The sequence below is a fragment of the Musa acuminata genome, chromosome BXJ2-8 (genome assembly GCF_036884655.1).
Source record: "Musa acuminata AAA Group cultivar baxijiao chromosome BXJ2-8, Cavendish_Baxijiao_AAA, whole genome shotgun sequence".
Classification (NCBI taxonomy): Eukaryota; Viridiplantae; Streptophyta; class Magnoliopsida; order Zingiberales; family Musaceae; genus Musa; species Musa acuminata.
The window spans coordinates 49555485-49582452 of NC_088345.1; the positions used below are offsets into that span (position 1 = coordinate 49555485).

The 26968-nt window shown below is 42.0% G+C and overlaps 5 protein-coding genes and 2 long non-coding RNA genes across 11 annotated transcripts; 4 read left to right on the forward strand and 3 right to left on the reverse strand.

The window, feature by feature from the left end:
• The first annotated feature begins 190 nt into the window (after positions 1–190).
• LOC135619977 (protein DEHYDRATION-INDUCED 19-like) lies at positions 191–4268 on the forward strand. Its single transcript, XM_065122509.1, has 5 exons — positions 191–456; positions 598–737; positions 1140–1217; positions 1557–1831; positions 3857–4268. The coding sequence occupies exons 1-5, from the start codon at positions 375–377 to the stop codon at positions 3963–3965; spliced, it is 684 nt and encodes a 227-aa protein (XP_064978581.1). The 5' UTR covers positions 191–374; the 3' UTR covers positions 3966–4268.
• On the reverse strand, positions 3991–9362 carry LOC135580924 (uncharacterized). Of its 4 annotated transcripts, none has more exons than XM_065122511.1 (7): positions 7980–9362; positions 7076–7429; positions 6699–6780; positions 6538–6614; positions 6168–6330; positions 5540–5796; positions 3991–4524 (listed from the first exon to the last, which is right to left on the reverse strand). In XM_065122511.1, exons 2-6 carry the CDS (start codon positions 7124–7126, stop codon positions 5720–5722), a joined length of 450 nt encoding a protein of 149 aa, XP_064978583.1. In that variant the 5' UTR covers positions 7127–7429; positions 7980–9362; the 3' UTR covers positions 3991–4524; positions 5540–5719. The 4 variants fall into 4 exon arrangements, with proteins under 4 accessions (XP_064978583.1, XP_064978584.1, XP_064978582.1 ...); XM_065122512.1 differs by having other exon boundaries at positions 6699–6775; positions 7076–7432; XM_065122510.1 differs by having other exon boundaries at positions 7076–7432.
• LOC135619976 (potassium channel KAT3-like) lies at positions 9363–13146 on the forward strand. The gene is made up of 11 exons (XM_065122508.1): positions 9363–9529; positions 9620–9835; positions 9919–10074; positions 10155–10212; positions 10295–10612; positions 11043–11282; positions 11371–11469; positions 11573–11605; positions 11688–11873; positions 11962–12679; positions 12905–13146. The coding sequence occupies exons 1-11, from the start codon at positions 9363–9365 to the stop codon at positions 13015–13017; spliced, it is 2304 nt and encodes a 767-aa protein (XP_064978580.1). The 3' UTR covers positions 13018–13146.
• On the reverse strand, positions 10050–15406 carry LOC135619979 (uncharacterized). The gene is made up of 4 exons (XR_010489582.1): positions 15285–15406; positions 12647–12695; positions 10556–10682; positions 10050–10411 (listed from the first exon to the last, which is right to left on the reverse strand). It is a non-coding gene; the product is annotated as an uncharacterized LOC135619979 (long non-coding RNA).
• A 541-nt stretch (positions 15407–15947) lies between these two features.
• LOC135618319 (uncharacterized) lies at positions 15948–16342 on the forward strand. Its single transcript, XR_010488975.1, has 2 exons — positions 15948–16218; positions 16311–16342. It is a non-coding gene; the product is annotated as an uncharacterized LOC135618319 (long non-coding RNA).
• Positions 16343–20079: 3737 nt separating this feature from the next.
• On the forward strand, positions 20080–21440 carry LOC135619981 (gibberellin 2-beta-dioxygenase 3-like). The gene is made up of 3 exons (XM_065122517.1): positions 20080–20545; positions 20612–20957; positions 21036–21440. Exons 1-3 carry the CDS (start codon positions 20160–20162, stop codon positions 21273–21275), a joined length of 972 nt encoding a protein of 323 aa, XP_064978589.1. The 5' UTR covers positions 20080–20159; the 3' UTR covers positions 21276–21440.
• Positions 21441–24561: 3121 nt separating this feature from the next.
• On the reverse strand, positions 24562–26646 carry LOC135580928 (interactor of constitutive active ROPs 4-like). 2 transcript variants are annotated; one of them, XM_009416967.3, is made up of 4 exons: positions 26476–26646; positions 25783–25825; positions 25597–25696; positions 24562–25528 (listed from the first exon to the last, which is right to left on the reverse strand). In XM_009416967.3, the coding sequence occupies exons 2-4, from the start codon at positions 25797–25799 to the stop codon at positions 24797–24799; spliced, it is 849 nt and encodes a 282-aa protein (XP_009415242.1). In that variant the 5' UTR covers positions 25800–25825; positions 26476–26646; the 3' UTR covers positions 24562–24796. The 2 variants fall into 2 exon arrangements, with proteins under 2 accessions (XP_009415242.1, XP_064978590.1); XM_065122518.1 differs by lacking the exon at positions 26476–26646 and adding an exon at positions 25965–26253.
• Positions 26647–26968: the final 322 nt, after the last annotated feature.

A 26968-nucleotide genomic window follows, 5' to 3' on the forward strand; every position in this document is an offset into this window, starting at 1 on the left:
TGCGTTATCTCGCGGAACAGGTTAATCCCAGAACTCCGATTCGTGTTGGACTCGACCAAAAGGTTGAGGAAGACCAATTCCCAACTCCTTAAACCGTGCCGCTGACAAATCGCGCATGGATAACCAACCAAAATAAAATCCCATTTTTATCCTCTCCGCTCCTCTCTCTCTCCCTCCTCTCTCTCTCTCTCTCTCTCTCTCTCTCTCTCTGCTCTGCCAATTGATCTCGGTTCGAGCAACGGACCTGAATTAGAGGAAGGGCGAGAGAGAGAGAGAGAGAGGTGGGGAGGGGGGAAGGGGAGAAACTTATCATTTGGGTCGGATCTCAGGCCCCGACTCGGCTGCAAGAACCGCTCCTCGAGCCTTCCCGTCGAATGGATTCCGATTTGTGGATCTCGCGCCTGGAAGCGGCGAAGAGACACTTGTCGCTCCAGCTTCGCCACAATAGTCGATCAGGTGCTCCTCCGACCTGTCTCTTCCATTACCCTTCTTTATCCTTTTCCTGAAAACGACTCCCTGATGCGCGTTGCTTCTTCTTCGATCACAAAGTCAAGGTCTTATTTCTTGTCTCGTGTTGCCAAAATTCATATTTTTCAGATCGGTTGAGCGTAGATGACTTCGCGGTGGAGGAGGAGATCTGGCCGGATTTGCCCTGCCCGTACTGCTATGAGGATCACGACCTCGCTTCTTTGTGCTCCCATCTTGAAGAGGAGCATCCTTTTGAATCGAAAGTTGCTGTGAGTATTGAGCACTCAGATCGCTTATTGAGATTATTGCTGTCAAGTCGCTTCAGTTTGAAGAAACAATTGGCTTGTTTCGAGCCTATCACAGTTTGATCGCTCAGAAATGGGGGGAAAAGCGAGCAGAACAGTTTATTTTTGTGGTCTCTATTCATCCTAAATTACCTCTAATCTAAGCTAATACTAGAAATTTCTAATCCCTTGCTTGTGGATTAGAGATGTAAATTTTGAGTAGATATGGAATTGCTAAAAGATCAGATCGATTATCTTTGTTAGGTCTGAAATGTTGTCAACCAACATTAGTGTTGCAAGCAGAAAGAATAGTCTATGCACCATGTCTTTGTGTGAGTTGATACACATGGTGGCCGCAAGTAACAATCTTCAATGATTCTTTTTCAGGTTTGCCCTATCTGCTCTGTGAAGATTATGAAAGACATGCTGAATCATATTATAGTGCAACATGGACACTTGTTAAAGGTATCCTTTTCCTAAAATAGTTTGGCAAAGTTGAAGTTTCAGCTGGCCATGATCCGGATCAGCTCAAAAAGAACTGGGATTCAAACTTCTGTTTAAGTTATGGTTTTATATGGATTGATAGTTGCTGAAACTACTGACACACATCCTGATTTTATAATTACTTTGAATTTTTTTTTAAAAATCCTTATGGTTTTTTTTTCTTATTTTGAAATTGCTGATTTGATTCAGATCATAAAATGCTGAATCTTTTCACATAATGACTGCAACTGCCAAAACCGATAGTTCTTGAGGGTCAACATTGATGCTAAGATCTTATTGCTAACTTTGGATTACATGCAGAGATCTCGGCCTTTATCCGGGTATACCATCCCTAGCAGCCAGGCACTTTCCCGACTTAGGAAGGACCTTCGTGAAGCCCATCTGCAGTTGCTTTTGGGAAATGGGGTCTATAGATCAAGCAACACCACATTGAATGCAGCAGCTGATTCATTTCTTTCATCATTTGCACTAGATTTCCCAACATCTGAGGCAGAAAAACACTCAAGATCTTCCATTTCAGCTGGAGATGATATGTGTTCTAATAACGAATCAGCTTTACCAACTTGGAACTTGAGGTACTGGCTGAATTTTACTTGCCTTTGGCATCCGTATAGTTTGATATGTTCATTCTAATGCTTTAGAATTCCCATGGAATACTTGAAGGTTGCCTTAGGTTTAGATATTGTGTTAAGTACATAAATTATCTCATTCAAGATATCATGGGCACAAAGTTAATATTAGATAATGCTTTAATTATCGCCTTCATTTTTCTCTTATCAAGTCATTTTAGATCGGTACCGAAAATAGAAATAGATCTGCATTCTTAACCCATTTGCTGGTTGCTTACCAGTGAGTAAGGCAGTCATCGAAGACGTCACCACTGGACCGTCTGCAGTGTGTCATGCTGCTTGCTTAGCTCCCTAACTTGTCAGAAAGGAAGACGAAAACCATAGAAAAAAGTAGTGCTCAAATGGTTATTCGCTTGTTCAGATGTTTTTTTTACCTGCATTTGTGACTATCTTAGAATCCAAACTTGAAACTTTCAGACATTGATTCAACAACCAAGTGACTTAGGAATGATAACATCACATATTTTGGTATCGGAACTTCAATATTAATGATTGGCTCATCATCTGTCTTATTTGAATGGTAGAGCATGTTAGTCACTCTCGTCAGGCCAAGTAATTCAATGGAAACCATAATTACTAATTGCTAATTTATCTACCTACATAATGAGGTAAAAACACGATAGACATTGTTTATCCATTTACAAGCTGTCAGTAATCGAGGAGAATCGATTCTGCTTTTAAGTTATATACAAATATCCATCAATTAGTTGTACAAGCTGAGGGGATTAAGAGAGAACAAGAAAAGGAAAAAAAAAATGAGGTTGGTTAGTCTACTCATGTATGGGAAGTACATGGGGCCCAAGCATATTAGGGATCAAGATGCTGATGTTTTGGATGTGCTTATTTTGATATAATTCTTAAAGTAGTTGTACATGCAGCAACTAAGTTATGCATCTGTTTGTCATGCTTTCATGTGAAAAGCTCACTTAAGGAATCCTTTGGGTTAGATGGAAGAGACGAGTGGCCTCTGTACGTAGAAACTTGGCATACATAGACTAGGTTCATGTGATACAACAAAAGCGATAACAAAATATTAATTTGATCTCTTTAAAATCTTCATAGCATATGAGAAAGAGGATAAATTTCACTAGGAACATATCCTACTATGGTAGCTAATTTTGGAACATGTATGGGTTATCAAAATCTTTATGCACAGATGCATTTGGAGAAGTGTAGATTGTCCAAGGGCAGTGGTTTATTGTTGGTGCTTAATGACTTAAAAACTTCTTCTATGTTATACAATAACCATAAGAGTTAACCATCATGCCCAATCCCAATTATAGCTTTATATGTGTTAATGTATTTCTTGTCAGCTAATTTATGTATGTTTCTCCTGGTGGTTAAACATGTTAGTCTTTCTCCATGAGCTATGATTTTAAGTGAGAATCACACAAAAGAAAAAGTCTTACAACACAAAGCTGCATGTTTCCCAAATATTAGAGGCACCATGTTGTGGATAGGATCTTGAGAATGTTGCTTCTTATGGATAGTATTTAGGTAACAAGCACCAGATTATACTGAGATCTCCAGAACAAGCATATGGAAATACTTATATTACACTGTGGTCAAATATCCTATCATCCGTTATATGCACTAAGACTTTTGCACTGTGGTCAAAGTTCCTTGTTTTGCAAATCCCTTGTCATTAGTGCTATTCTTTTTTGTCACTAGTACTCTGATATACATGATATCTGTATGGCACACTATAGAACAAACACATGCTTGATCTCAAACGTTTTCTACATTGACGTAATATGATCAGTGGCCATGATTTTTATTTTATGGTAGTTAATTACATTTATGCTCAGTATTTGAGGATGATATCTAAACAAAGCTCAAGTGGAGTAATTAGGAGCATATTTCACCCGGTTGGCATGAAACATAGGATCATTGACTGCTAGAATCCATGAAGCCCCATCATGATCGCATTATTGGAGCTGAAAGTCTAATCAAAATGTTTCTTCTTGACAGTTTTGACTCTTCATTGACTCATGAAGAGAGGGAACAAAAGCGAAAGCATGCCACCACAAGAGCAACTTTTGTGCAAGATTTGCTTCTGTCGACTCTTTTCACTAATTGATGGAGGTGCAAGGATGAGCGAATGATTTGTGGATTCCTGTTGCTAACTGATGGTGAATCATTGAGAACTCATCTAAAGTCCTTGATGATGAAGGTGACATACTAGGAAGAGATATGGTGGTGATCTCAATGTTCTTCAACCAGATGGATGCATCGACAAAAAGAAAAAAAATGCAGTAATCCAAATATCTATAATAAGTTATACTTTCAGTAATTGTTTTTCCTTAATAACTTGTAGAGACATCGTATGCATCAGAACAGTTTACAGTGTGAACTTTTGGTGGAAGATACATGTTCTTTAGCAGTCTGAGGAAGCAGTTTTAACTATATAGCTAAATAGCTGATAAGGTCGATGCATCGAGGGTAAGGTGGTGAAGATAGAGGACTAGTGAGTTACAATCATGATCGACCGCTAGATAAGACTATAAATCCTTCAAATGGATAAAGTCAAAAATTGAAATCCATCAGTTGCGAGTGTGATTGTAACGTTTTCTGCACTCCCAAGTACAAATTTGGTGTATATATTCCTCTTCTCATTTTTGTCCTTTCCTGCTGTACAGCTGCAAGTAAAATAGATAGCCAGATTGAGTTAGGGATGGATTTGGTCGTTGACTTCGATTCAGATAAGATAATAAACGATGAGGTTGGATCAAGAAAGATGATGATTAGCTTCTTTTATGTCAAACTCTAACCAAATCCAAGTCCGACACAAATTCCATATACACAGTTTAGTGCCTCAAAAATGAATGTAATCATCAGATTTCACCGGTAAGAACATGTTTATCCAACTTCCCCTAGTGACATTGATTCATTTTAGATATGAGCTTAAATTTCTGTCGAACTTATTGACATAATGCAAATTGTCAATATAAGCCACGTTATTTTTTTCTTGTTCTTTCGTAAGGACGATTAAAATTTAGTCGGAGGAGGAGGGTGGAATCAAATTGAAGGGGCAGGACAAATTTCAATTGTACATGTGATGTTTGAATTATTCCCCAACAATCGCACGTCTCAATTGACAGATGAACGAGGGGTTTGTACTGGTGGATGGATGGATGGATGGATGGCTCATGTTTGAAAATTGGGAGGCTTGATTAAAGCTGGGGACATTATTAGATCGGATCCATATAAGAAACTGGATCCGATTATGGATTCAAATGAGATCCAGGATCCATTGTGGACAAGAGAAACTTGGCCAGTAATTTGTAGCTATGATTTCCTATCCAACGAATGATAGACATGAACCACTAATTAATTGATGTGGAATGAGCTGGAGTGATTACAGAGAAAGAAAGAAAGAAAGAAAGAAAGAAAGAAAGAAAGAGAATGTGGAATTAATTTAGGCGTCACAATCTCAGCCATCTATATGGTTTGATATCTTAGTTCAGGATCAAAGATGACTGACTCATAAGCAAACCCCAATTTATGCATGCATGCAACAGTCAAAACAATTCAGATGGTGTCTACGTTAACTTGATAGACATTTACTAACCCGTGTGAGAATAAACTGCGGTGTTAGATAGAGAAAGAGAGAGAGAGAGAGAGAGAGAGAGAGAGAGAGAGGAATAAACTCACATTTGGGTGATGGGGTCGCTCACCATAACGCACCGAATAAGACTCGGGGCACGCCGGCAATCGATCAGAGAAGTTGACAAGGGAACGTGGATGGCAGATGATGATGCAGTACAACTTGGCACACGGATCAGTTGCCATGTCCACATCACGTAGGATGCTGTCCAAGTGTCTACGATTGGGTCACCGAGCCAAGCCAAACGGAATCAGATGCGGTTCACCTGCATGACCTGAAACCTGATCCGAGAGCTTCCACTCGGCTTTCGTGCCGAGTTCAATCTCTCCAACCAATGAGTAAGTGTACTCATAAAAGTGATCCTGATACCAAATGATAAAAGGGCAGGCAGGATCGATTCCAGGTTCTTTCTAAATAAGCTAGCTGGTTGAGACTAATTAAATATATGACACGGTGTTGTTACAACAATATGTGCAATATGAATAATATGTTTTCTCTTGTATTATAAGCAAACAAATCTCATTGTGAAACGCTACTGTATTAGCATAATGCACTGATAAATATCGTATCATCTTTATAAGGTAGAATGAAGCTCGATAGATATGAGTTGTGAGATGCCTTCTCGTTATCATGAATGGATGCTGTCAAAAGGTGCATCTGGTTCGAGGAACTCACCAGCAGAACACTGCGATGACATGTGACTTGCACCAACCATGGAACATGATGGCGGGGATGCTTGCTTTTGGTCGCAGTCGCCCAGTTTAAATGCTCTGATCCACTCGAAGATGCAATCTTTGACCACGGTAAGTGGCCAAACCTGGATCATGATTGGCGGGACCTGCATTCATATATATCCAACTCGAAAAAGAGGCACGACCAAACAAGTGTAACGAGCATGGGTTCTTTTTTAACCTGAAATTATACATTCCAGAGTGGTCATGGATCATTCAACCGGTAACGGGTCAGACAGAAACGGGATAAACAAGACAATTATCAATTGAGATTTGCTGACGGTGCGATAGTAATTAGATAAGAGAAGACTTACATCACGGCAATGTGATTGATTCCACATGAACAGCAGCACCCTTGGATAGTGATTTGCCCGCCATGGCATGACCTCAACTATGGCATCCATAGTAGGTTAGGTTACTGAGAAAGAACAATAGGATGAAAAAGCTTTCGGAAGGGGATCTTTGGAAAGCGTACCTGGCACCTGGTAAAACAGTCTTGAGCTATCCATACTGGGAATCATCCTCTCCCTGCCACAAATAGGCACCGCCCAACTATCCTATCAAAAAAGAAAAAGACTTTTAGAATATAATAGAGTTAGAGCTTACTTGATGCTGAAAATTACTGTTGATAAGTAGCATCGATGCTTCCGCTAAAGTTCCTTGCTAGTATAGCATAAGTGTGATGTTAACAGCAAATGACCACATAAAACTCATGCTCAAGAATCTTACCATATTGCAACTGGAAAAGTCCAGAAAATCAACATTATACAATAATAGAGATAATATTCTATAGCTAAAGATAATGATGAACCAGTCTTTGGGGTCGACATAATCATAGATGAGTAATCATACCAATCGCATGGCTGGTTCAGAAGATCCATGTACTAATGGATATGTAGTCATGATCGAGTTGTATGCCCAGTTTTCCAATAGGACCACAAGAAGCAGTGGGGACACGAGGGGGGAAGCCTTCCTTGCTGACAAGAGGGCCCATGCCAGCAGTCCTGCCTTCTACTGTTGGATGCAAAGGTCAAAAATTTTCCACCTAGTAACATTACCTGCACAGCATCCAAATAATTGCTCTTGGCACTGAGCTTTGTTGCCTAGACAACAACCAAACAATTGCTTTGGCAACCAGTTGGCTCTATGTTTTCTTCACTCATCAAATGGATGATGGCACATTTCTTTGATCCAGAACTTCTTGTGCTGCTGCAGCAAAAGATAACAGAGTAAAAAACGAGATTCATCCCTTGATAATGCAACAAACAGGTCTATTGTATCCCTAGATATTGCATGATCGACATGTGAACGTCATTGATGTTTAGTAGGTGCATTGTGAGAAATGCTCAGTAGCAAGCAGTAGCCAATTATAGAAAGGGAGTAGTTTACTATTCAAGTTGGACATAATGAATTAGCTTCCCATATAGCATTCTCGACTAACCCAGTGAGGAAAGTCTGGTTACCAGGATATTTGACTAGCATAAAATAACTGTACCTGATGAAGGCTAATCTGCATTTCTTAACAGGTTCTTCAGGACAAACAAAACAGTCACAAAAGATACTAATGGAGCAACGGGCCAATACTTGTTCCTTTCAATCAAATCAACTAAATGCTGACTGGTTCACTTGGAGGGACCATGAGATGGAACTTGAGAGGTGAGCTAACCAAGAGCATCTAAGATATAGGACCTTATTCTAATTAGTGACGGAGGTTAAAACTAAAAGGACCAACCAATATGTGAATGAGGTTCCTGACCTGTAGCACTCAAGATCAATCCTCTCCTTCATAGTTTTCTTGGGTTGTCCAATCATAGCCATTGTTCGCATTGCTACAGGACTAAGGCTTCATCCAACCCAGCCAACTCTGCAAAGCCTGGTGCTGCTTCTCGCATGCTTGAGCTGTGCAGAAAAGAACTCAAATAATGTATTTGAATGATGTGATCCTTGGATTTTGCTGATAAATATGACATCGTTAACAACAGGCTGCGTGACCAAGAGGTGATGTCTCATTCTTGCTCAGCATCAATCACCCATCCATTGCACCCACCACAAGGTTTGACACCCATATTATTCCGTCATCCAGACATTTCATCATGGACAGATCCATCTTCCCAGAGACCAGATCACATGATTTTCATTGAGCTACACTGCCTTCAATGGGGTCACAATAGAAGTCTGGTTATCATCATCTTCCGACATGGTGGCACACAGCCTTGCAATTTGCAAAACGAAGTGGGCATTTGTAGGCTTTGAGTTGCCACAAACTGTCTTAATCTCCAGATTACTATTTTATTGCACATAGGTTGAAGACTATTTTGCATCATGTCACAAGCATGGATGTCGTTTCTGGGGCCACATTTTCCATCAAAATGCAACATCATGTCGCCAAAGAAATTACCATCTGGGAGAAACTAAAAGAACTTCATTAGGAAGAGAGAATAATGTCTTTCTGATTAAATAACCAAAGGTCTTTTGGTTATGATCATATGGTCTCCATCAGATGACTAACTCCACAGAATATCTGGCCACATTCACGGACCAGACATGCATCATCCCAAAAGTGGTGCTTGAACACAGCAGATCCTCTGTTGGCACTGGAAGGGCATGGGTTCAAGCAAACCCAAAACAGTGACTTTACTGTTTACAAAAGGCACTAGCCCCACAAAAGGCCAAGAGTCATTTCCTTAATTAATTTCAAAGTAACTTTGAGTCATAGGGCTTCGATATGATTCAGCTGTTTCGATCATCTATGTCCATTTTAAACCAAGACTTCACATCGATTTTGTAAAAAATCCATCCACTTCAGACGTGTGTAATTGGAATTCCCACTACCATAAACCTTGTGAACTTGGCATGAAACTATTGCCCATTGTTTCCAGAATATCAAATCTCTAACCTTTATAATTTATCACACAATCTGCAAATCTTTAGATCCTAGTGATTAAATCCAAGTTCTCTATTACGCTTTTTCCCTTCTCATGACCTTTTTCCTCATCCAAACCTAGCTCTGCATTTACCAACCAGCCCATTTGCTCAAGACACCAGACAGACAGCAGCCTTCACTTTCTTATATATATAGTAGATCACTCGAGTTCGATCACCACCGAATATCAAACTACAAAAGCATCACATTGCAACCATGTTCTCTTGCATGAACTACTTCCAACATTTTTGCAATGATGGTTTCCAATTGGAAAGTGGAGGATTCAACTTACATGATGACCTTTTGCCATCACTTGGAGCAACAATAAACCATACAACCAAACTCAGGAAGCACATTGTCTCCCCATATGATCCTCGTTACAGGTATATTGACCCATCAGTCTGTTTTCTCACATTCATATTTTAGAAAACTGGACAGTTTATTTTCTTCTCTTTTCACTAACTGCTTTCCAGACTATGGGAGTTGTTCTTGATATTTCTGGTTCTCTACTCCGCCTGGATCTGCCCATTTGAGTTTGCATTTCTACGATACTTGCCAAGCAAAATTTTTCTTGTGGATAACATTGTTGATAGCTTTTTTGCAATCGACATTGTACTCACATTCTTTGTTGCTTTCATGGATCACAAATCCTGTCTTCTTGTTGATGATCCAAAGAGAATAGCAGTCAGGTCAGTGTTTACCTTTTATTTCTCCAAAGTACTAAAACATACTTTGCTATTTAGTCCAAATTCCATGACAAAATATTACACAGGTATCTATCTACTTGGTTCATCTTTGATGCATGTTCAACATATCCCATTCAAACAATCAGCTTCTCCTACAATAGACATGGTAATAGTCTCAGCTTCAAACTTCTAAGTATGCTTAGACTGTGGCGTCTGCGTCGTGTCGGTTCTCTGTTTGCTAGGTCTGTATTTTCTCCCATTTCTCAGTACATATATCACAAATAGAAGAACAGGAACAATCTCATTAATTTTCTTTCCTCAGGCTTGAGAAGGATATTCGGTTCAATTATTTCTGGACACGGTGCACAAAACTTTTCTCAGTAAGCTTTCAGAATGGTATTCAATTTGTCTTGCTTCAAAAAGCTGCTTGATTTCTAAAAGAATAACTTTTTTGTAACGCAGGTAACTATTTTTGCAGTTCATTGTTCTGGATGCTTTAACTATATGATTGCCGACCGATACCCTGACCCAAAAAGAACCTGGATAGGAGCAGTGATACCAAACTTCAGGGAAGATGACCTGTGGCTCAGATATGTAACAGCAATATACTGGTCAATTACAACCCTGACGACAACAGGCTATGGTGACTTACATGCTGAAAACACAAGAGAAATGCTATTTGATATATGCTACATGTTCTTCAATCTGGGTTTGATGGCTTACCTCATTGGAAATATGACAAATCTTGTTGTCCAAGGGACCAGTCGCACAAAAAAATTTGTATGTTCTATTCCACTCTGCAAGTTTTTTTCTGGAGATCCTTTATTTTGCTTGCCATTAACCTATATACCTGCTAATTTAGCCAAATAACAAAGAAAAATAACAGATCATGCCATGGATCACCAACACTGGCAGATATTTTTGTAAGTCTAGACCCAGAACACAGAATATGATGTTTGATTGTCTGGTTGAACAAGTCTTTCTGAGTCAACTATTCTTTATGTACAGTTTCTCTCTTCTGTATTGTTCACAAGTTAAAAAGATATTCCTGCTTCTTAAATCACATTTCATTAATAGGATTTATTAAACTACATGGTCATTTTGGCAAAGGGTGAAGAGAATAATTGAAACAGCTTGAATAACAGTCGACCACTATTCTAATGTACTTGGATTTTACATTCTGTTATTGATTGTTCATTTTGATATTCAGAGGGACACCATCCAAAATGCTTCCGAATTTGCATCAAGAAATAAGTTGCCAAAATACATAGAGGAACAGATGCTATCTCACATATGCTTACGGTTCAAGACACAGGAACTCAAGCAGCAAGAGATACTTGATGATCTCCCAAAGGCCATTCGCTCAAGCATAGCTGAGCACTTGTTCTTACCCATTGTTCAAAACGTATACCTTTTCCAAGGAGTCGCCTCTAATACCCTTTTTCAAATGGTGAGGTTTAATATAAAAGTTTACTAATTACAACCCTAAGCAGGTCAGATATATATAGCATGCTGACAAGATCATTGTGAAATTAAAGGTGACAGAAATGAAAGCCGAGTATTTTCCACCAAAGGAAGATGTGATGCTACAGAATGAAGCCCCAACAGATTTATATGTAATAGTATCAGGAGCAGTGGTTAGTAAAACTTGGCATTTTGCCCTGTATATTTATGTCTATCACATAGTTGTTTGCAGCGATAGCAACAAATTAGGATTACTTTTTAATTGAATTGTTGCAGGAAATGCGAACATATGCCGATGGGATTGAAAAGGTAACACTTTTGGAATGTGCACCAATCAAATGTTAACTTGTCAAACATTAACAACCTCAAGTCTGATCTCTGATAATTGTAGGTTCATGGGAGTGTGACTGCTGGAGAGATAGTTGGGGAGATAGCGGTTCTTTGTCACATGCCACAGCCATTCACAGTAAGAACCACTGAACTAACACAAATTCTCAGACTGAACAGGACTATACTTTTCAACATTATTCACAAAAGCAAACAGGATGCAACTATTGTCATGAGTAATCTTCTCCAGGTATACTTCAGAATCGACCAACTCAGTTAAAAAAATTACTCAGCTTTGGCAAAATAGAAGCTTATTTTAACTAAATTGCATCTTACAGAAGTTGCGTGTACATGAAAGATTATACCCTGGGATAAAGCAAAATGATTCAGAACTACTTCAACAATGGCAAGAAAAAATAGCTATGAACAGGAATGAGAACCATGATCAGGATGAAAATAGTTATCGACTTAGCAATACACTAGAGGAGATGGATGCAGGAGACCTACTCTGCAAGGCAGAAAGTAAAAAGGATATTCGCATGGATATTCAACCTCCAATTAGTTGCTGCAATACAAAAGTAGACCATGCAGATAAACGCACTGTGTTGCATACGGCTGTATGGGAAGGACACAATGAAACTGCCAAGGTTCTGCTCAAACAAGGATCAACTGTGGACAAAGTTGATGGTAACAGGTGGACCCAAAAGGGTCTGGGTAAATATGAGAATAAAGGCAAATTAGAGCCCTTATCCAGCATTGGAAATGACATTAAGAACTATGGCAGCAGGGAATGGAGAAAGACAACCGACCATGGGAATAACTTTAAGCACCATAGCAGCAGGGAATGGAGACCCAGGTTTCCTTATCCAAATATTAGTGAAATGTTGGTAGCTTCTTGTTCACATGGTGGCCATGAATTTGATAACAATGTCAAGAACCTAACTAGCAAAAGAGTGACAATTCACATGCATTCTCAAAGGGCAAATCCAGCAAGGCAGCTAACAGCTAAGATGATAAATTTACCTGGCACGGTGGAGGAACTTCTCAGAATTGGTGGTAAGTATTTCTCAACCTGATTTACACAAAACAAAATAATCATATAGATCTGCAAGTGGTCTGCATAAGTAGGCTACTATTTGTGTCAAGCTTATATCAGAACACATAAATACAGAAGAACAAAAGTACAAGTTTCAGGAAAAACAGAAGTTTGAAACTAGAAACAAGTCATGTGTCATATTCTCCATTGTCATAATCATGCCTTGCAAAAAAAAAAAAATGCAGGTGAGAAGTTTGTCGGACATCATCCTGAAAAAGTGATCAACCAAGAGAACGCAGAAATTGATGATCTAAGCAAGGTTCAAGATGGGGACCATTTATATCTCCTAGAGATTTGATGATAACAACAACAAGACTGCCAAAGAAGATTGAACTAACAAAGATTCAAAGGCTAAGGCCCTAGGCATAGTTTCCACACACTTGAGCATGTAGATCTAAGCAACGTTTATGACAAAAGCAAGATTATGTCATAGTTGCTAACTGGATTGTTCTTGCTCACAATAACAAATTGATGGTTGGTGCTAGAATGCATGAGCACTGTTTGCGTTAAGATTATTCCTAGTGCAAAAGGAACTATAAAGCAATATAAATCATATGAAAGGATACTTATTAAATGTAAAAGTAATCAAAATAAGCTGATTTACTTTTGGTCTCTATTCAAGAAAGACAAATTATTATTGGTATATATATTTATAACTGGACATTCCATTCCATGAGACTGCCACAAAAAAAAATTCTTCCTAGGGTCTTTTAAGAGAGTCTATTGATTAACTTTCCATTGTAAGATAACTAGATTTCATCCAAGTATTACCAGAATTCATCACAATACTTTGAACATCAAAACTTTCTACAAAGCCAAATAATTACATGAGAGCTACTGTATTGTAAGGAAAATAAATATCTGCCAAGGAAAAATCACTGTCACAATTTTTTATTCAGATATTATATTGTTGTTAGAAATTGTTGTCACAGCTTATTATTCAGATATCATATCATTGTTAAAAAATATGTGTGAAAGGCCATTGTGATACTCACCTACATCATTGCGCATGCATACATATATTTTTACAAACATATAATGTGTGAAAAATGAAATAACAACAATAAAATTGTAAGTCTCAATTATTTGGGATCATCTACATGGATCCTTTGCCATCATTGAGATATATAAAAAACCTTCAGGATGCCTAGGTGGTGAAGGTACATCGAGTCACTTTCAAGTGATGACCTAGCCCTATACTGAAATCGTTTATAAGATCTGATGTAATTTCTCATTGGCTGCCAGTGACCTAACATAACCCTCCACCTTTTCCATCCGGGCTTAGGACCAACATTGACAGTGTTATTGTGTAAAAGGAAGCCAATCACATACTCGACAAAACTCACCCAATTAATTTCTCTGAAGAATGATGCGGTCAGAGAGTAGGTCGATGCAAACTTTATGTTAGGAGATGGAAATATACCCTGTTATGAAACCATCTAACTCACGTCTATGCCAAAATGAATTTGCAATTCACCTGTTGCAAAATAAGTGTTCTCTCTTGGTACTTTTGTCCAAAGTAGTGAAGACTAAGATCCACATCTAATGGTTATTAACTCCTATGCCAATATGTTTTTAATGAAAGGACCTTTTGAAATCACAGTAATGATTACTGACTTCTTTTCTTAAATTGTAAATTCCCTCAAACTCTAAGGCTCCCACGTAAATATAATTGAAACAAGAGGGTGAATCAGATTGAAACTCAGAAGGCGAATTGCAAAAGAATCATAATGTTTTTCCTTAAAAAAGTCCTAATTTCTCAAAATTTTAAATTTCCTAAAATGGTTCAGTTTATATGGTGATTTGTGGGGGCCCAAACCACCTTCTCCCTTAAAATAACAAAACTTGTATCACGCTCAGCACTTTTTCCATAGAATCATAGAATCCTCAAATATCAAGACCGACAACCATATAGAATCCTCAGTTTATATGGTGATTTGTGGGGGGGGGGGGCGCGCGGCAAACCACCTTTTCCATTAAAAGAACAAAACTTGTATCAACGCTCAGCACTTTTTCCATAGAATCATAGAATCCTCAAATATCAAGACGCAGACAAACTTGTCATCGACAACCCAAGAGAGGGGGGGAAAAAGACTACTTGACCAAGGATGACAAATTTCTCACTACGAAAGAGTTAGGAGAGCAAAAAGACACGTATCTTTCATCTCAGCATAATGCATCCGAAAAATATATCGTCGACCTAAATTTCTCGACTGAGGATCGATTCGATGACTTATGTCCCGCAGCATTCATGAACGATCAAACATGAAACAGAGACCACAGGAACGACACTGGTCCCACGGCATTCTTAAATGCTAACCCTAGCGCTAGATTTCCGGAGGCCAGCAAGAACATTCCGATGGATAACGAACGAGAGTTAGTTTCAGAGAGAGTAACATGCAGCGATTCGGATTCCCCTCAAGAGCTTTGGAAAAGCCATCACAACCACGTTGTTCCCACATCAAGCGCACATCACAGAGCTAAGAGAGTTCGAGTATCCAAACCCGAATAAAAGGGGAACAAAGGAAAGGGAAAGAGAGAGAAAATTAAGATTCAGGAAGCCACCTTGATCGTCGCACGTCGCCTTCGCCCGCGATCGCGTTTCTTCGTGTCGGAGTCGGAGGACCCAGGTGGCAAACTCCTCATGGGCTCGAAACATCGAACGATTTGTTCCTCGATTGGGCTTATCAAGCGACAAGTCCACCCAATCGTACAGTTGATTTGGGCCTCTTTTATAGGGCTATCTGGGTTGGTGCAAGACCCCTGAATCGTCCCTGACACTTAATGGACTGGCCGAATCACCCATGAAAACGTTATGTTCGTGAAGTGGTGCCGTCCAGCTAAGATAGCATCAAGGTTGGCAGGGGAGGTCTTGCTGGCGTAAAGCAAGGGCTCATCCACGAGCAACGCTTCGAAGCACGACTTGAGTGAAGGGTGCCTCCACGGCACGCGAGAATGGCCCTTCGGGACCTAAGTCGTGTCATGGCATTTTATGATTTTTAGAGCAGCCAGTGAAGCGCTACCACTTCTGCGTAACCGCACGCTGCTACAACGGTTAGCTCGGCTGTCATTTTCCCAACTCACACGTCGCACGCCACGGTGGCGCGTAACGTCTACTCCAGTCCACAGGCTTTTTGCCTTCTTCCCCCAACGGCTATATTCTCTCTCACTCTCCCAGTATATAAAATGCCCTAATCCCACCATTCATCACAACCGAAGCCACCACCTCCTCCTCCCCCCCCCTCTCTCTCTCTCTCTCTCTCTCTCTCTCGCTCGAAATGGAAGCAGGACTGGCGAATCGATTATCGAAGGTGGCTCTGCTTCTAGTGCTGCTTGTTTCGGTGGCGGTCCGCGCGGAGGACGCGCCGGCGCCGGCACCAGGAATGGAGAGCGGATCGATCGCGGCGGTGCCTGGGCTCTGCGTGCTGCTTCTCACCGCCATGGCTTCCGCGCTCGCTGCCTTCGCGCATTGAGGGCCAATCTCTCAATGGCTCGTTCTGTGTGTACCCTCCCTCTGCCTTGATGATGAGTTAAACGCTGTTTTCTTTGGGAACATCATTGGATCTCTGGTTGCTATTTGCTTTGGTGTAGATGAACTGGATATAAGAAAACCCATTTCTGCAGTTGTATGATCGGATCTGTTTTGCTGATTAATCTGAGCAGCATGAGAAGACTAGAAATCAAGGTGGCAACATATGCTTCTCTTGCAGAATGAAGCGGATGTGCACACCATTCCGATGATTTCATATGGACTAGTAGTATCCTTGAGAATCTGTTATGTGTTTTCTTGATTTTATTTACCATTAGAATGATGTATAAACAAATAAATCATTTCTCAAAGAAAATGCTGGGCTCAGTCCAAGCAACCTTTTTTTCTTTTAGAAACATTAAATGTTCCAACCTTTGTTCTTTAGAGGATTATAAAGAAAAATCACATACGGAGCCAATATCTACTATATTATGAACCATCTTACACAGGTGGTTATAGACAAGAAGAAGATAGTAATAACCTTACTTTTCTTTTTCCAGAGTTCTGAAGAAGATCTAATTAAAGAAGTGGAACTTCTTTTATCACTAAAAAATCACCAACTAACCTAACTCAAAAGAGTCGCATCTCTCTCTCTCTCTCTCTCTCTCTCTCTCTCTCTCTCTCTTCTCTCTTCTTTTGTGTTTTTTTGCTAAGGGAGTGTTGTGAATAGGATACGGTCAACCCAATTTATTGGTCTAAATGAACAATGTGATATTCCTAATCAAATATGAACTCCTCGTTTAATTCAGATTTTAAATTCTAATATAAACCTAACCAAATTTAAATTATAATTCTAACACTATTTACTATTAAAATACTAATAATACAACTACAACAACAAGTCATAGATATTTAATCTATTTGGATCGAGTACATACATAAAAAATATGTTGACATCGTTCAATTTAATAAAAAATAATATCTTTAATTAAATTAAAAATATTTAAATCTTCATATATAAGATACTATATATATATATATATATATATATATATATATATTATAGAATTGAGAAATTATGAACCATCATGACGGATGCAAAAATATCAAAATTTCAATTCATATTAACCAAAACAATACGGTACCAAGATTGTCATATAACAACAGAGTAAGCTATATGATCTCGGAGCACGAAAGGACAACGAAGTGTAAATAGAGGCGAGAGTTGATTCTTATTAAATAAAATTTAAAGTTCATCTAATTTGGTTGAATTTAATTTTCAAAATTTAAATCTAAAGTCCAACGAAGATCTTTTTTTTTTGTCACTTTATCTAACTATTCCAAAAGTGATATGCAATTTCGAATGGTACTGCCCGATATGGGTGGTACGTACCTGTTCGATGGGCGATACGTACTTATTCGATAGCATATCGGTATGCACACCATTCGTTATCGGACGGACTAGCTATAGTGCTATAGTAAGAGGAAATCTCTCGGTAAGCTTTGATATACCGTTCGATATGCCCTAGTGTATCGCTTGGTATGTCGGTACCGTATCGTACCGAGCCAACCTCGAAACATCGGTACGGTATGATATTATATACCTTATCTTAACCTCAAGAGAAGATTTCAGTAATAATAAAAAAAAATTGAAATAAATAAGAATTTTTTACTTGTCGAGAGTATCCAGTTATTGTGCAAGACAACTTGCATTCTTAAGTTGAGTGTTCCCATGTAATTGATATTTTTTTTTATTTCAAATCAATAAAGATTATTTTCTTTTGATGTTTACATTTGATATCATATCCAAGAATCGTCGAATCGAAATTGCATGTGAATCAGAACAAATGAATAGACCTGCGACGTGAAAGAGACGATCAACATCTCCTACCGCTAAAAGACACGTTTCGATGAATCCTTCACCTACTCACTAAAAACCAGAGTGATCACTGTAGTTCCCCGCCTCCAAAAGAAGCACACGGTTCACATTGTCTCGAGATGCGGGCTTGGGAACAGTCCTCTACGGGACGGTGGGAAGCATTCGGTGAGTCCTTTTCGGCCTCATGTCAGCCCACTTATCGTCACTGTTTCCGTGGCTTCGAGAATCCTCGATCGTCAATAATATCTACACAAATTTTTTTGTTTGTAGAGAGCGATATCGGAAACAGCAGACTAATCATTTCAGGCATTCGATTCGTACATCCACCAACTTTTCCGGGGGATCAGATCCTCGGTTCTTTTTCCATCTCCATGTATCCGCTATACGAGCCAAGAAGAACGGCAGCAGCGGTCTCCCCGGTCACCTGCTTCCTCCAGCGGATAAGCAAGCGAGGAAACGGGTCGAGGAGTTACTGTCGATCGTGTCGGCACTTCGCTGACGACCGCCGAATGATGGCGCGTGAGGATGAAAAGATGGAAAGCACGCCGAGGAACTGACGAGAGATAAAAAAAGTCCAGAACAATGCGGCGGGGGTGCTGCTTCGGCGGCGGAATCCTCGAGCAGGAATCGGGCGTGCGTGCTCCGACATCGCACACAACGTATCGGAACACTAACCCAAAACCAGCCGTCGCAACCCTCCAATTGATGTTGTCGACACATGCGATCATGCTTGTCACGTCGCCGACTTGGTGCTCGAGGGCGGAGGAGTCGAGCCGCAATTCCGTCGAATTGCTTGCGGGCACTGCGTGCACAAATCGAAATGGAGCAGGAAAGGACGTCGGTCCCACGCCACAGTTCGTCGACAACAAAAGCTAAGAACCTGAGGCGACCACGTTGTCTCATGCTGTCCATAGCATACGGTCCGCTCCATGGACAAGCGAAACGGAGGACGTCCGAGACTCACTTCCTCGCTATATCTCTAAGAGAAGAAGACAACGCCACCATGAAGTTAGAGCATCCTGACCCTGTTGATATGGATAAAGATGGAAGGTACGATCCACAGATCCTATAGTGCAATCGACTGCTCGAACGTCATGGCCCATAAGAATTGTTTGTGCGATCACCCTCGCCGTGATGATGACTGCCGATGGATTGGCTTTCTACTCAATGTGACTTCGCTCTCTCTCTCTCTCTCTCTCTCTCTCTCTCTGTGCCAAGAATTAGGCGAAATGGATGATGAATTGACCCGACTTTGCATGTTGCGTTGTTCGGCTCGGTTGTGCGTCCTCAACACGGAGGACAATGCCGTGTGGGCTTCATGGCCATTGGTCGAAACATCGGAGCTGCAGTCACATCACGTATCACACCACGAATTCTCTTCTTATCCAGCCTGATATGATTCCCCGCTCCAAGTTTGGATAACCAGTCGTTTCCAATATCTCCTCTGCGGCCGAGAGAAACCCCATGTCGGCAATCGGCGATGCTCCACGAACAGGATAGTAGTGGTAGCAAAGCGTGAAGGATCACGTAAGTCGAGGGAGCACGAAGAGTGCTTTGAGATGCGCTCCTGGGCGAGATGGGCGGTCTGGATCCGATCCGAAGAAGGAGAGGTCCCCGTGGTCGACTGCGGCGGCTAAATTGACCGTCGTGAGGAGGACTCGCCATCAGCCGTCGACGCCGCACTCATCCATACAATGTGAATGGAGTTAGCGTGGAGTCGTCGATCGGCTAAGCGCACTTGTACACGGCATCAAAGAGATAACGTGATTAGCCTTCTGTTATTGGCATATTAGTCGACTGAAGAACACGGACATGAAAACATTCCTTTGACTGCTTCGAGTTCCAAGTCATTCAATACAGTAAAGGCTAGTTTTATGGACCTCCGATTCAACACCTAATCTTTCCTATTGCTATTAGAGTATTAAGTAAACATTGACCGTCTTCTTCTAATCTCCCACCAAATAATCCGCATTGACACCATACGAAATGGCTATATAAAGCCCACGGAGTCCTCACATGCAGCTCTTACTACGGAATACCAAGTCAGGACTCCTTTCCCTGCTCTTCCGTGTCCTCGCACTGCACAGCCGCCATGGTGGTCTTAGCCAACCCTGCACTTCACTCGATCCCTCTCGTCGGCTCCCCCAAACACGGCGCTCGATTCCCCGGCATCCCGGTCGTCGACCTGTCGAGGCCCGGGGCAGGCGAAGCCATCGTCAGGGCCTGCGAAGACTTGGGCTTCTTTAAGCTCGTCAACCATGGCATTCCCGCGGAGCTCATGCGGAGACTGGAGGCAGAGGCGGTGAAGTTCTTCTCCTTGCCGCAGGTGGAGAAGGAGAAGTCTGGCCCCGCCAACCCTTTCGGATACGGGGATAAGAGGATTGGCGTCAATGGCGACGTCGGCTGGTTGGAGTACCTCCTCTTCGTGGTCACCTCCGACCCCTTGTCCTGCACATCAATGACGGCCTGCTCTTTCCGGTATGAGCTCAGACGTGACAGGTTTCGACCTTCTTTTCTGGTACCGACCTGTGGATGCCATTGCAGCTCTGCTTTAAGCGAGTACCTAGTGGCCGTCAGGAAGATGGCCTCCGACGTGCTCCGGTCGATGGCCGAAGGTCTAAAGATCGAGCCGCGAGATGCTTTGAGCAAGCTTGCGATGGACGAACACAGCGACGGCATCATCAGGCTGAACCACTACCCGCCGTACCCGCAGCTCCGAGGGCTCAACCGCAGCTTGACCGGCTTCGGAGAGCACACGGACCCGCAGATCATATCGGTCTTGCGATCCAACGATAGCTCAGGCTTGCAGATCTCGCTCGAGGACGGCAGCTGGGTCTCGGTTCCGCCCGACCAAGCCTCCTTCTTCATCAACGTCGGCGACTGCCTGCAGGTGAAGTCTGCTCCGCATCATCTTCCGCACGATACATTGCGTGCCCATCTGCTGATGCTCGACATGGTCGGCACACAGGTTCTGACGAACGGGAGGTTCAGGAGCGTGAGGCACCGGGTGGCGGCGAACGGCGTCAAGCCACGCGTGTCCATGATCTACTTCTTCGGCCCGCCACCGGCGCAGAGGATTGCACCGCTGCCGCAGCTGATGGGGGAGGGGAAGCAGAGCAAGTACAAGGAGTTCACATGGGGCGAGTACAAGAAGGCTGCCTACCGATCAAGGTTGGGGGACAACAGGCTCGTGCAGTTCGAGAAGTAGCAGGGGTGGTGGTCGTCCATGAATGACAGATGCCTGGTGTAGGCCAACCCTGACCTCCGACCCTGCTTTTGCTACCCAAACTTGGAAAACCAAACATGTTTCTCCTCCTCCTTTCTTCTCTGTACAAAACCTCGTTTAAAATCTCAGAAGAAAGGCTTTTCTGAAGACGAAGCTAAAACCTCGATATCAGAAGCTCCGAGTGCGCAGCAACCGAACACAGAGAGATCCTTTAAACTTCGGCCGACACTTCATCTACCTGCTATCCCAAGAACAATGCAAGGCATTGTCACGTTTGCCAACTCATAGCTTCAACAACAACAACATAAAATATACAAAATATATATACTGAGACTACTTAAAGGGTTAATTCTTGGGACTGCAAAACAAGAATTAAAGATCTCTCTCTCTCTCTCTCTATCTGTCTATCTATCTATCTATCTATCTATCTATCTATCTGGTCCAATTACTGCCATAAAGCTGGTTGTGTGGGAAACAGCAAAACATGTATTACAGATAAATGTGCCAATTAAATTAGAGACTCTCTCTGTATCTATCTGTAGGCCTACGGAGCTATCTATCTATCTATCTATCCATCTTTTACTGCCATGAAAAGCTTGCCAACAAGCAGCCTTTTGCATGTAATACAGGAGTACAGGCCTCTCTCCCAAAGCGACCCATAATGGGAACAGTGAATAGGGATGATACAAGAGGAAAGCAGGGATTCACCATTGGGGAATGAGATGCAGCCACAAGTGAAGGTCACAAACATTTGCGGCATAAGGAAAGGAACAGACAAGAACAGGTGCCGACCTTTTGGATCTCCATGTACGCTCGGTGCAGGACTAGCTTCAACCCAATGGTCACTACGTGCAATCTAAGGATTAGATCTAACTCGTGTTCCATTGCCATGTAAATTGCCCAAACATTTTCATGCATAAAATTCTTCCTACAAATCATACTCTGTACGTACACATTGGAATCCTAACGAGTTCTTCCCCTGCTTGTTCGAATTTACTTCGAAGGGGTTCACATAGCCTATTGGCTATAATTCCATCTCACCTACCTGCATGCAGGTGATCGGAGATGGTGACGGCTCACGGTGCAGCTCCCATCACACGGCAAGTAGGCGAGAGAGTGATGAGCCAGTGACGGGTGGGGAAAGGTATCTACCGCACTCACGCGAGTAACTGCTGCTGCTGCTGATCCGGTGAGAGTGAGGGAGGAGGACAGAAGTGCATGCCGCTCCATCGCTTTCCCTTGTTCTTTCTCTTTTGCTGCTTTTGAAGATTCTCGGGGCACTGTCGAAGCTTTTGATGGCAACTTCTTCTTCTGTTCGAGCCGGAGTCGTATTAACTACTACTGGGTCGCGCTCGACGCAAGCGATCGTTCCTGCGGGCTGCAATTATTGGAGACAAAGTGACTTCCCATGCCAAGCCACCTCAGTTAAAACTCGTGGCTCTCCACGTTCACAGAAGACGAGTCCCGCTTTGACCGCACACGCATAGATCACTTTCCCCACCGCCGTCGCCGCCACCGAGGCGAAAAAGAAGATCGGGCGTACGAAACGGAGGCGGCGGAGGACGAGCTCCATGTCATGCCCATGCTCCTGTGTTCGTCTCTGAAAGCGACAGCTGCGGTGGAGCAAGCGAAGCCATGTATGGAGCCTCGCTCTCTCTCTCTCTCTCTCTCTCGCTGGCTTTTGTGTTCTTGTCTCGATCGGTGGCGTCGTGGGTCTATTCGATTGGCTAGCATTTTTGAGTTCTTTACTCATAAAGAGTTCAATGAGAACGCTGTATAAGTGAATTCGTGTGAGATGATTGATGTCCGATAGGCAGTGGGCGTACGTTTGAAGAGACACTTTTACTTATTATGTTTATTATTATCATTGCCATATATATATACGTATTCGAAGGAGAGGACAGTGACGTAAATGGAGACTTCAGGGTGGCGGTGGGTGGTCAACGGTGTGCTGGCGGTCTCGGAATCTGATTTGGACGGCTTGTACCAGTCGGGACGGCAGGGGCGAGGGGACCCACCATCTTAGAAACGCATAAGAAACGCGAGCGGGTAACGGAGATTTAGGAAGACGGTCATTATATATATATATATATATATATATATATATATATATATATATATATATATATATATATTATTGAGTTAGTCTCGCTCGAGCATTAACTCCGTTTGTACATCTTTGATGGAGTTAGTAACTAAATTGTCTTAATTCTTAAGATTCCTAAAAATATTTATCAATCTCAACATAAATAATATATAATTTATTAATAAATATGTGTCACTGAGCTCAGCCAATTGTTTCATAGATGCAATGCAGAGATGTTGATGAAACATTTTTTTTTTTTTATCTTTGATGCTACAATTAAAATATCTTCAAAAAAGAAAATAAAATAAAAGTAGTATAGTTCAATTAAAATAGATGATTTAATCATAATTTAATTGATTTATTCATGAAATAAATTTGATTACTTTAAAGATATGTAAACATCTATTAAACAAGGAGAAAGAGGAAGCGACAAATATTTAAAAAAAAAAACATATTATTGAATATTATAAATCTTCATCGAAGATCTTAAAAATTTATCTATATAAAAAGATGATATTTTATCAATTATCATCAAGTATAAAAAAAAATATTTTTAATAAAAATTTATTACATTCATCAAAGCAAGGTATGCAATATCGTACCGGTGTACATCAAAACATACCGAGCGATACACCAGGATTTACTGAACGATTTTAAATATTTCTTCTTCTTACTGTAACACTGAAGCACGGTCCATCCGGTAGCGAGCGGTCTACGTACTGATATATCGTTGGATCGGTATGTAACACCCGTACCGGACGGTATAATTAGAAATTGCATACCATGCTTCAAAGGAAAACAATATCATTTTTTCTTCGATGTTCAAATTAAAACTTCTTCCAAAAAAATTAACAAAATTACCTACTATGCTTCTATTAAAATTAGATTATTTTGATTTATTTTGATTACCCGTTAAAAAAATTACATTAGCATCTCATAAATACTATCAGAATTTGAGCTAAAATGAGCATTAAATGATAAGGGAAAATCCAAGCCAAATGAGATTAAAAAAAAATCATATTAGAAATGTGTATTAGACCCTATTTCAAATATATTCCAAATACAATACAAATACACCCTTTAGTGGTGAATTTATAGAGTCTCATCGTATCTATATAGAAGGAAAATGAGTGAGAGTTAGTGATGAATGAACATACAAACCATTTAGGATCGTACAAACCATTTAGGAAACGAACACTTCATTTACGTGCCGAACAACGTTTGGACATTTTTAAGGCTCCGAACCATCTCGCCACAAATGTATACATCGTTGCAGCTCCAACACACAGTTAAAAGGTTACCAAAAATAGGAAGTGGTTGGTTTGGTTGTCTTCGACCGACACAGCCAAAGCTGAGAGCAGCAAAAGCAGGAGGAGGACAAGGAGGACGCTGCTGTTGTTGTTCCCTTCCATGCTTACTACTGCTGCTGCTGCTGTTGCTGGATTCTCTTCTTCCACAGCTCTCCGAACATCCGAATTCCCACCGCCGCCTTCCTTCTCGCTCCTCCAGCCATCTCCTCCTCCGATTCACCGGCGATCAACGGCGAGCATCGTCCGAAGTATCCGACACCACCAAGGTGTTTGTCAGGTGTACCGGCGGTGGCCAGCAAAGTGACTGCCGCCTCAGCTGCCTTGCGCCACTGCTCCGTCTGTGCCCGCAGCCGCCTCATCTCCGCCTCGAGTCTGGCTTTTGCTCCCTCCGCCACCGCCAAGTGCTGCACCAGCTCTGCTGCTCTCGCCGTGCTCTCCTTCAACTCCTCTTCCATTGACTCTATCCTCGTCTTCAGCTCGTTTTCTCTGGCTCCCGCTGCTGCGGCCATCCTCGCGGCTTCTTCCTCGGCTCTTCTCTTGAAGATCATGTTCTCTTCCAAAAGAGTCAGTACCTCCTCCTCTTTCGCCAGTATCATGGCCTTGAGCTCCACCGCCTCTGGGCTCTCGTGTAGCCCATGTTCGATCATTGTCTCATCGGTGGGCGAAGGAGAGCTGAGCTCGGCCGCTTCGGACTCGGGCTCCAACTCCTTGTCGAACTTCTCATCATCGATCTTGACGTCTTCAGCAGAGTCCAGGAGTGGGTCTCCGACCTTCCTGAGCCCTTCCTGGGCTTTGCTCAACTTGGCCTCCAAGTCCTCCACCTTGGTGCCTCGCTTCCTCTGCCAAACAAGTTAGGATGAGAGAGAGAGAGGGATCTCGCTAACTGAGGGTGAGGATCTCAGGATACCTCGACAGCCATTCCGGGAAGGAGGTTGGCGTCGGAGATGGCGGTGGTCGTCATGGGGCGCAGAGGGGCTCGTGGGAGCTGCTGAGGCAAATCTGGCCCTCTGACACGGCAGAAAACCTCAACTCAGATGGGATCAACAGCGACTTGGAAGAAGAACCTCAGTGACATTACAGCAACATACGTTACCTTGTCCTGATGGGCATCGAGTCGAAGGAGCTTCGCGTCTTCCCTGCAAACAAAGAAGAGAGTTGGATGTGCAGAGATCAAGATGACGCACAGACACACTTATAGGAGACGCGCATTCGGAAGAGGCGATTCAAATTTCAAAAACTAGGAGGAGATTGGTGAGGTGAGTTATGGATATCAACTAGCGAAGCAGATTCGGGAGCTTCTGGTCCCGGTGGTCACCGGCAATGAAGGCCACCCACCACCATGTTTGAGTACCACGAAGAACTATTTGTACTCTGTATGCCTCCGACTCCACCGCATTCATTCACTCCACACTTGAACTGCTGCAACTCATGTCTCTCATCCATGTGTTTTGTACTGCTGCATCTTAAATAAGGAGAGATGCGTGCATGATTGGCATCAGAGCAATGTGGAGCCCGATTTGGTGCAGAAATGTCACGTTGCTGTGGTTGTTGTTTCTAATCTACCGCAGGTTTAGAAACCAAGATGGGGGGGGGGGGGGGGGGGGGTGGGGAGCATTGGAGGAGGACAGCTCTGAATTCTGATGACACAGAGATGGGATTCTATTCGAGCTTATAGATATCCAGTTCATGGAGAAGGGATACGCCGCAGACTTGCATCCATGAAAATAAATGCTATGCCCTGATCCGAATAAATGGATCGAAGAAGAACAGCGTGAAGACTGCTCACCTCTGGGATGGGATTCTTGACGCGGAATCCTCGAATCCTTTGGTCTTCTTCAACAAGAAAGGAAAGAAAAAAAGAGGGAGTGAGTGACATCGGGTCGAGTCATCGCATCAGGAACAGCGACTGAGAAGAAAAAGGTTTGATTGATGGTGACGATCGTTCCCAACGGCGACTGTGCGGTTTGTCATAATGCGGCTTCGATAGTGGTCGTGTTCTGAGCCATGCTTTTGAATTAAAGTCGAGTTGTTTCCACACCGGTCCAAAGCATCTGCTGCAGGACTGCGCTACTCTGTCTCTCTCTGCATCGGCTTTTGCAATGCGACACCAAGGAAAAAGGTTGGGAGCCTTTTGGTCCATCAGGTCTACTAGTTCGCAAATGATCTAAAATTAATGGACGGTGCCCGTGACAGGATAAATAAATAATTCACAGATCACAGATCAAAGAATCATGTTGGTTCCTCCTCGCTACTTAAAAAGTTACTTCAGATTAAATGAA

Excerpts from the sequence above, each read along its gene's own strand:
- LOC135619977 (XM_065122509.1), top strand. The coding sequence starts at position 375 with ATGGATTCCGATTTGTGGATCTCGCGCCTGGAAGCGGCGAAGAGACAC. Across the intron at positions 738-1,139 it reads CTTTTGAATCGAAAGTTGCT|GTTTGCCCTATCTGCTCTGT; the intron begins GTGAGTATTGAG and ends ATTCTTTTTCAG. Across the intron at positions 1,218-1,556 it reads AACATGGACACTTGTTAAAG|AGATCTCGGCCTTTATCCGG; the intron begins GTATCCTTTTCC and ends GATTACATGCAG.
- LOC135619981 (XM_065122517.1), top strand. The coding sequence starts at position 20,160 with ATGGTGGTCTTAGCCAACCCTGCACTTCACTCGATCCCTCTCGTCGGC. Across the intron at positions 20,546-20,611 it reads ATGACGGCCTGCTCTTTCCG|CTCTGCTTTAAGCGAGTACC; the intron begins GTATGAGCTCAG and ends ATGCCATTGCAG. Across the intron at positions 20,958-21,035 it reads ACGTCGGCGACTGCCTGCAG|GTTCTGACGAACGGGAGGTT; the intron begins GTGAAGTCTGCT and ends GTCGGCACACAG.
- LOC135619976 (XM_065122508.1), top strand. The coding sequence starts at position 9,363 with ATGTTCTCTTGCATGAACTACTTCCAACATTTTTGCAATGATGGTTTC. Across the intron at positions 9,530-9,619 it reads CCATATGATCCTCGTTACAG|ACTATGGGAGTTGTTCTTGA; the intron begins GTATATTGACCC and ends ACTGCTTTCCAG. Across the intron at positions 10,213-10,294 it reads GGTGCACAAAACTTTTCTCA|GTAACTATTTTTGCAGTTCA; the intron begins GTAAGCTTTCAG and ends TTTGTAACGCAG.
- LOC135580924 (XM_065122511.1), bottom strand. The coding sequence starts at position 7,126 with ATGACTACATATCCATTAGTACATGGATCTTCTGAACCAGCCATGCGA. Across the intron at positions 6,331-6,537 it reads ATCAATCACATTGCCGTGAT|GTCCCGCCAATCATGATCCA; the intron begins GTAAGTCTTCTC and ends ATATGAATGCAG. Across the intron at positions 5,797-6,167 it reads GTCATCGCAGTGTTCTGCTG|CCGAGTGGAAGCTCTCGGAT; the intron begins GTGAGTTCCTCG and ends TCGGCACGAAAG.
- LOC135580928 (XM_009416967.3), bottom strand. Across the intron at positions 25,529-25,596 it reads TTCCCGGAATGGCTGTCGAG|AGGAAGCGAGGCACCAAGGT; the intron begins GTATCCTGAGAT and ends CTTGTTTGGCAG.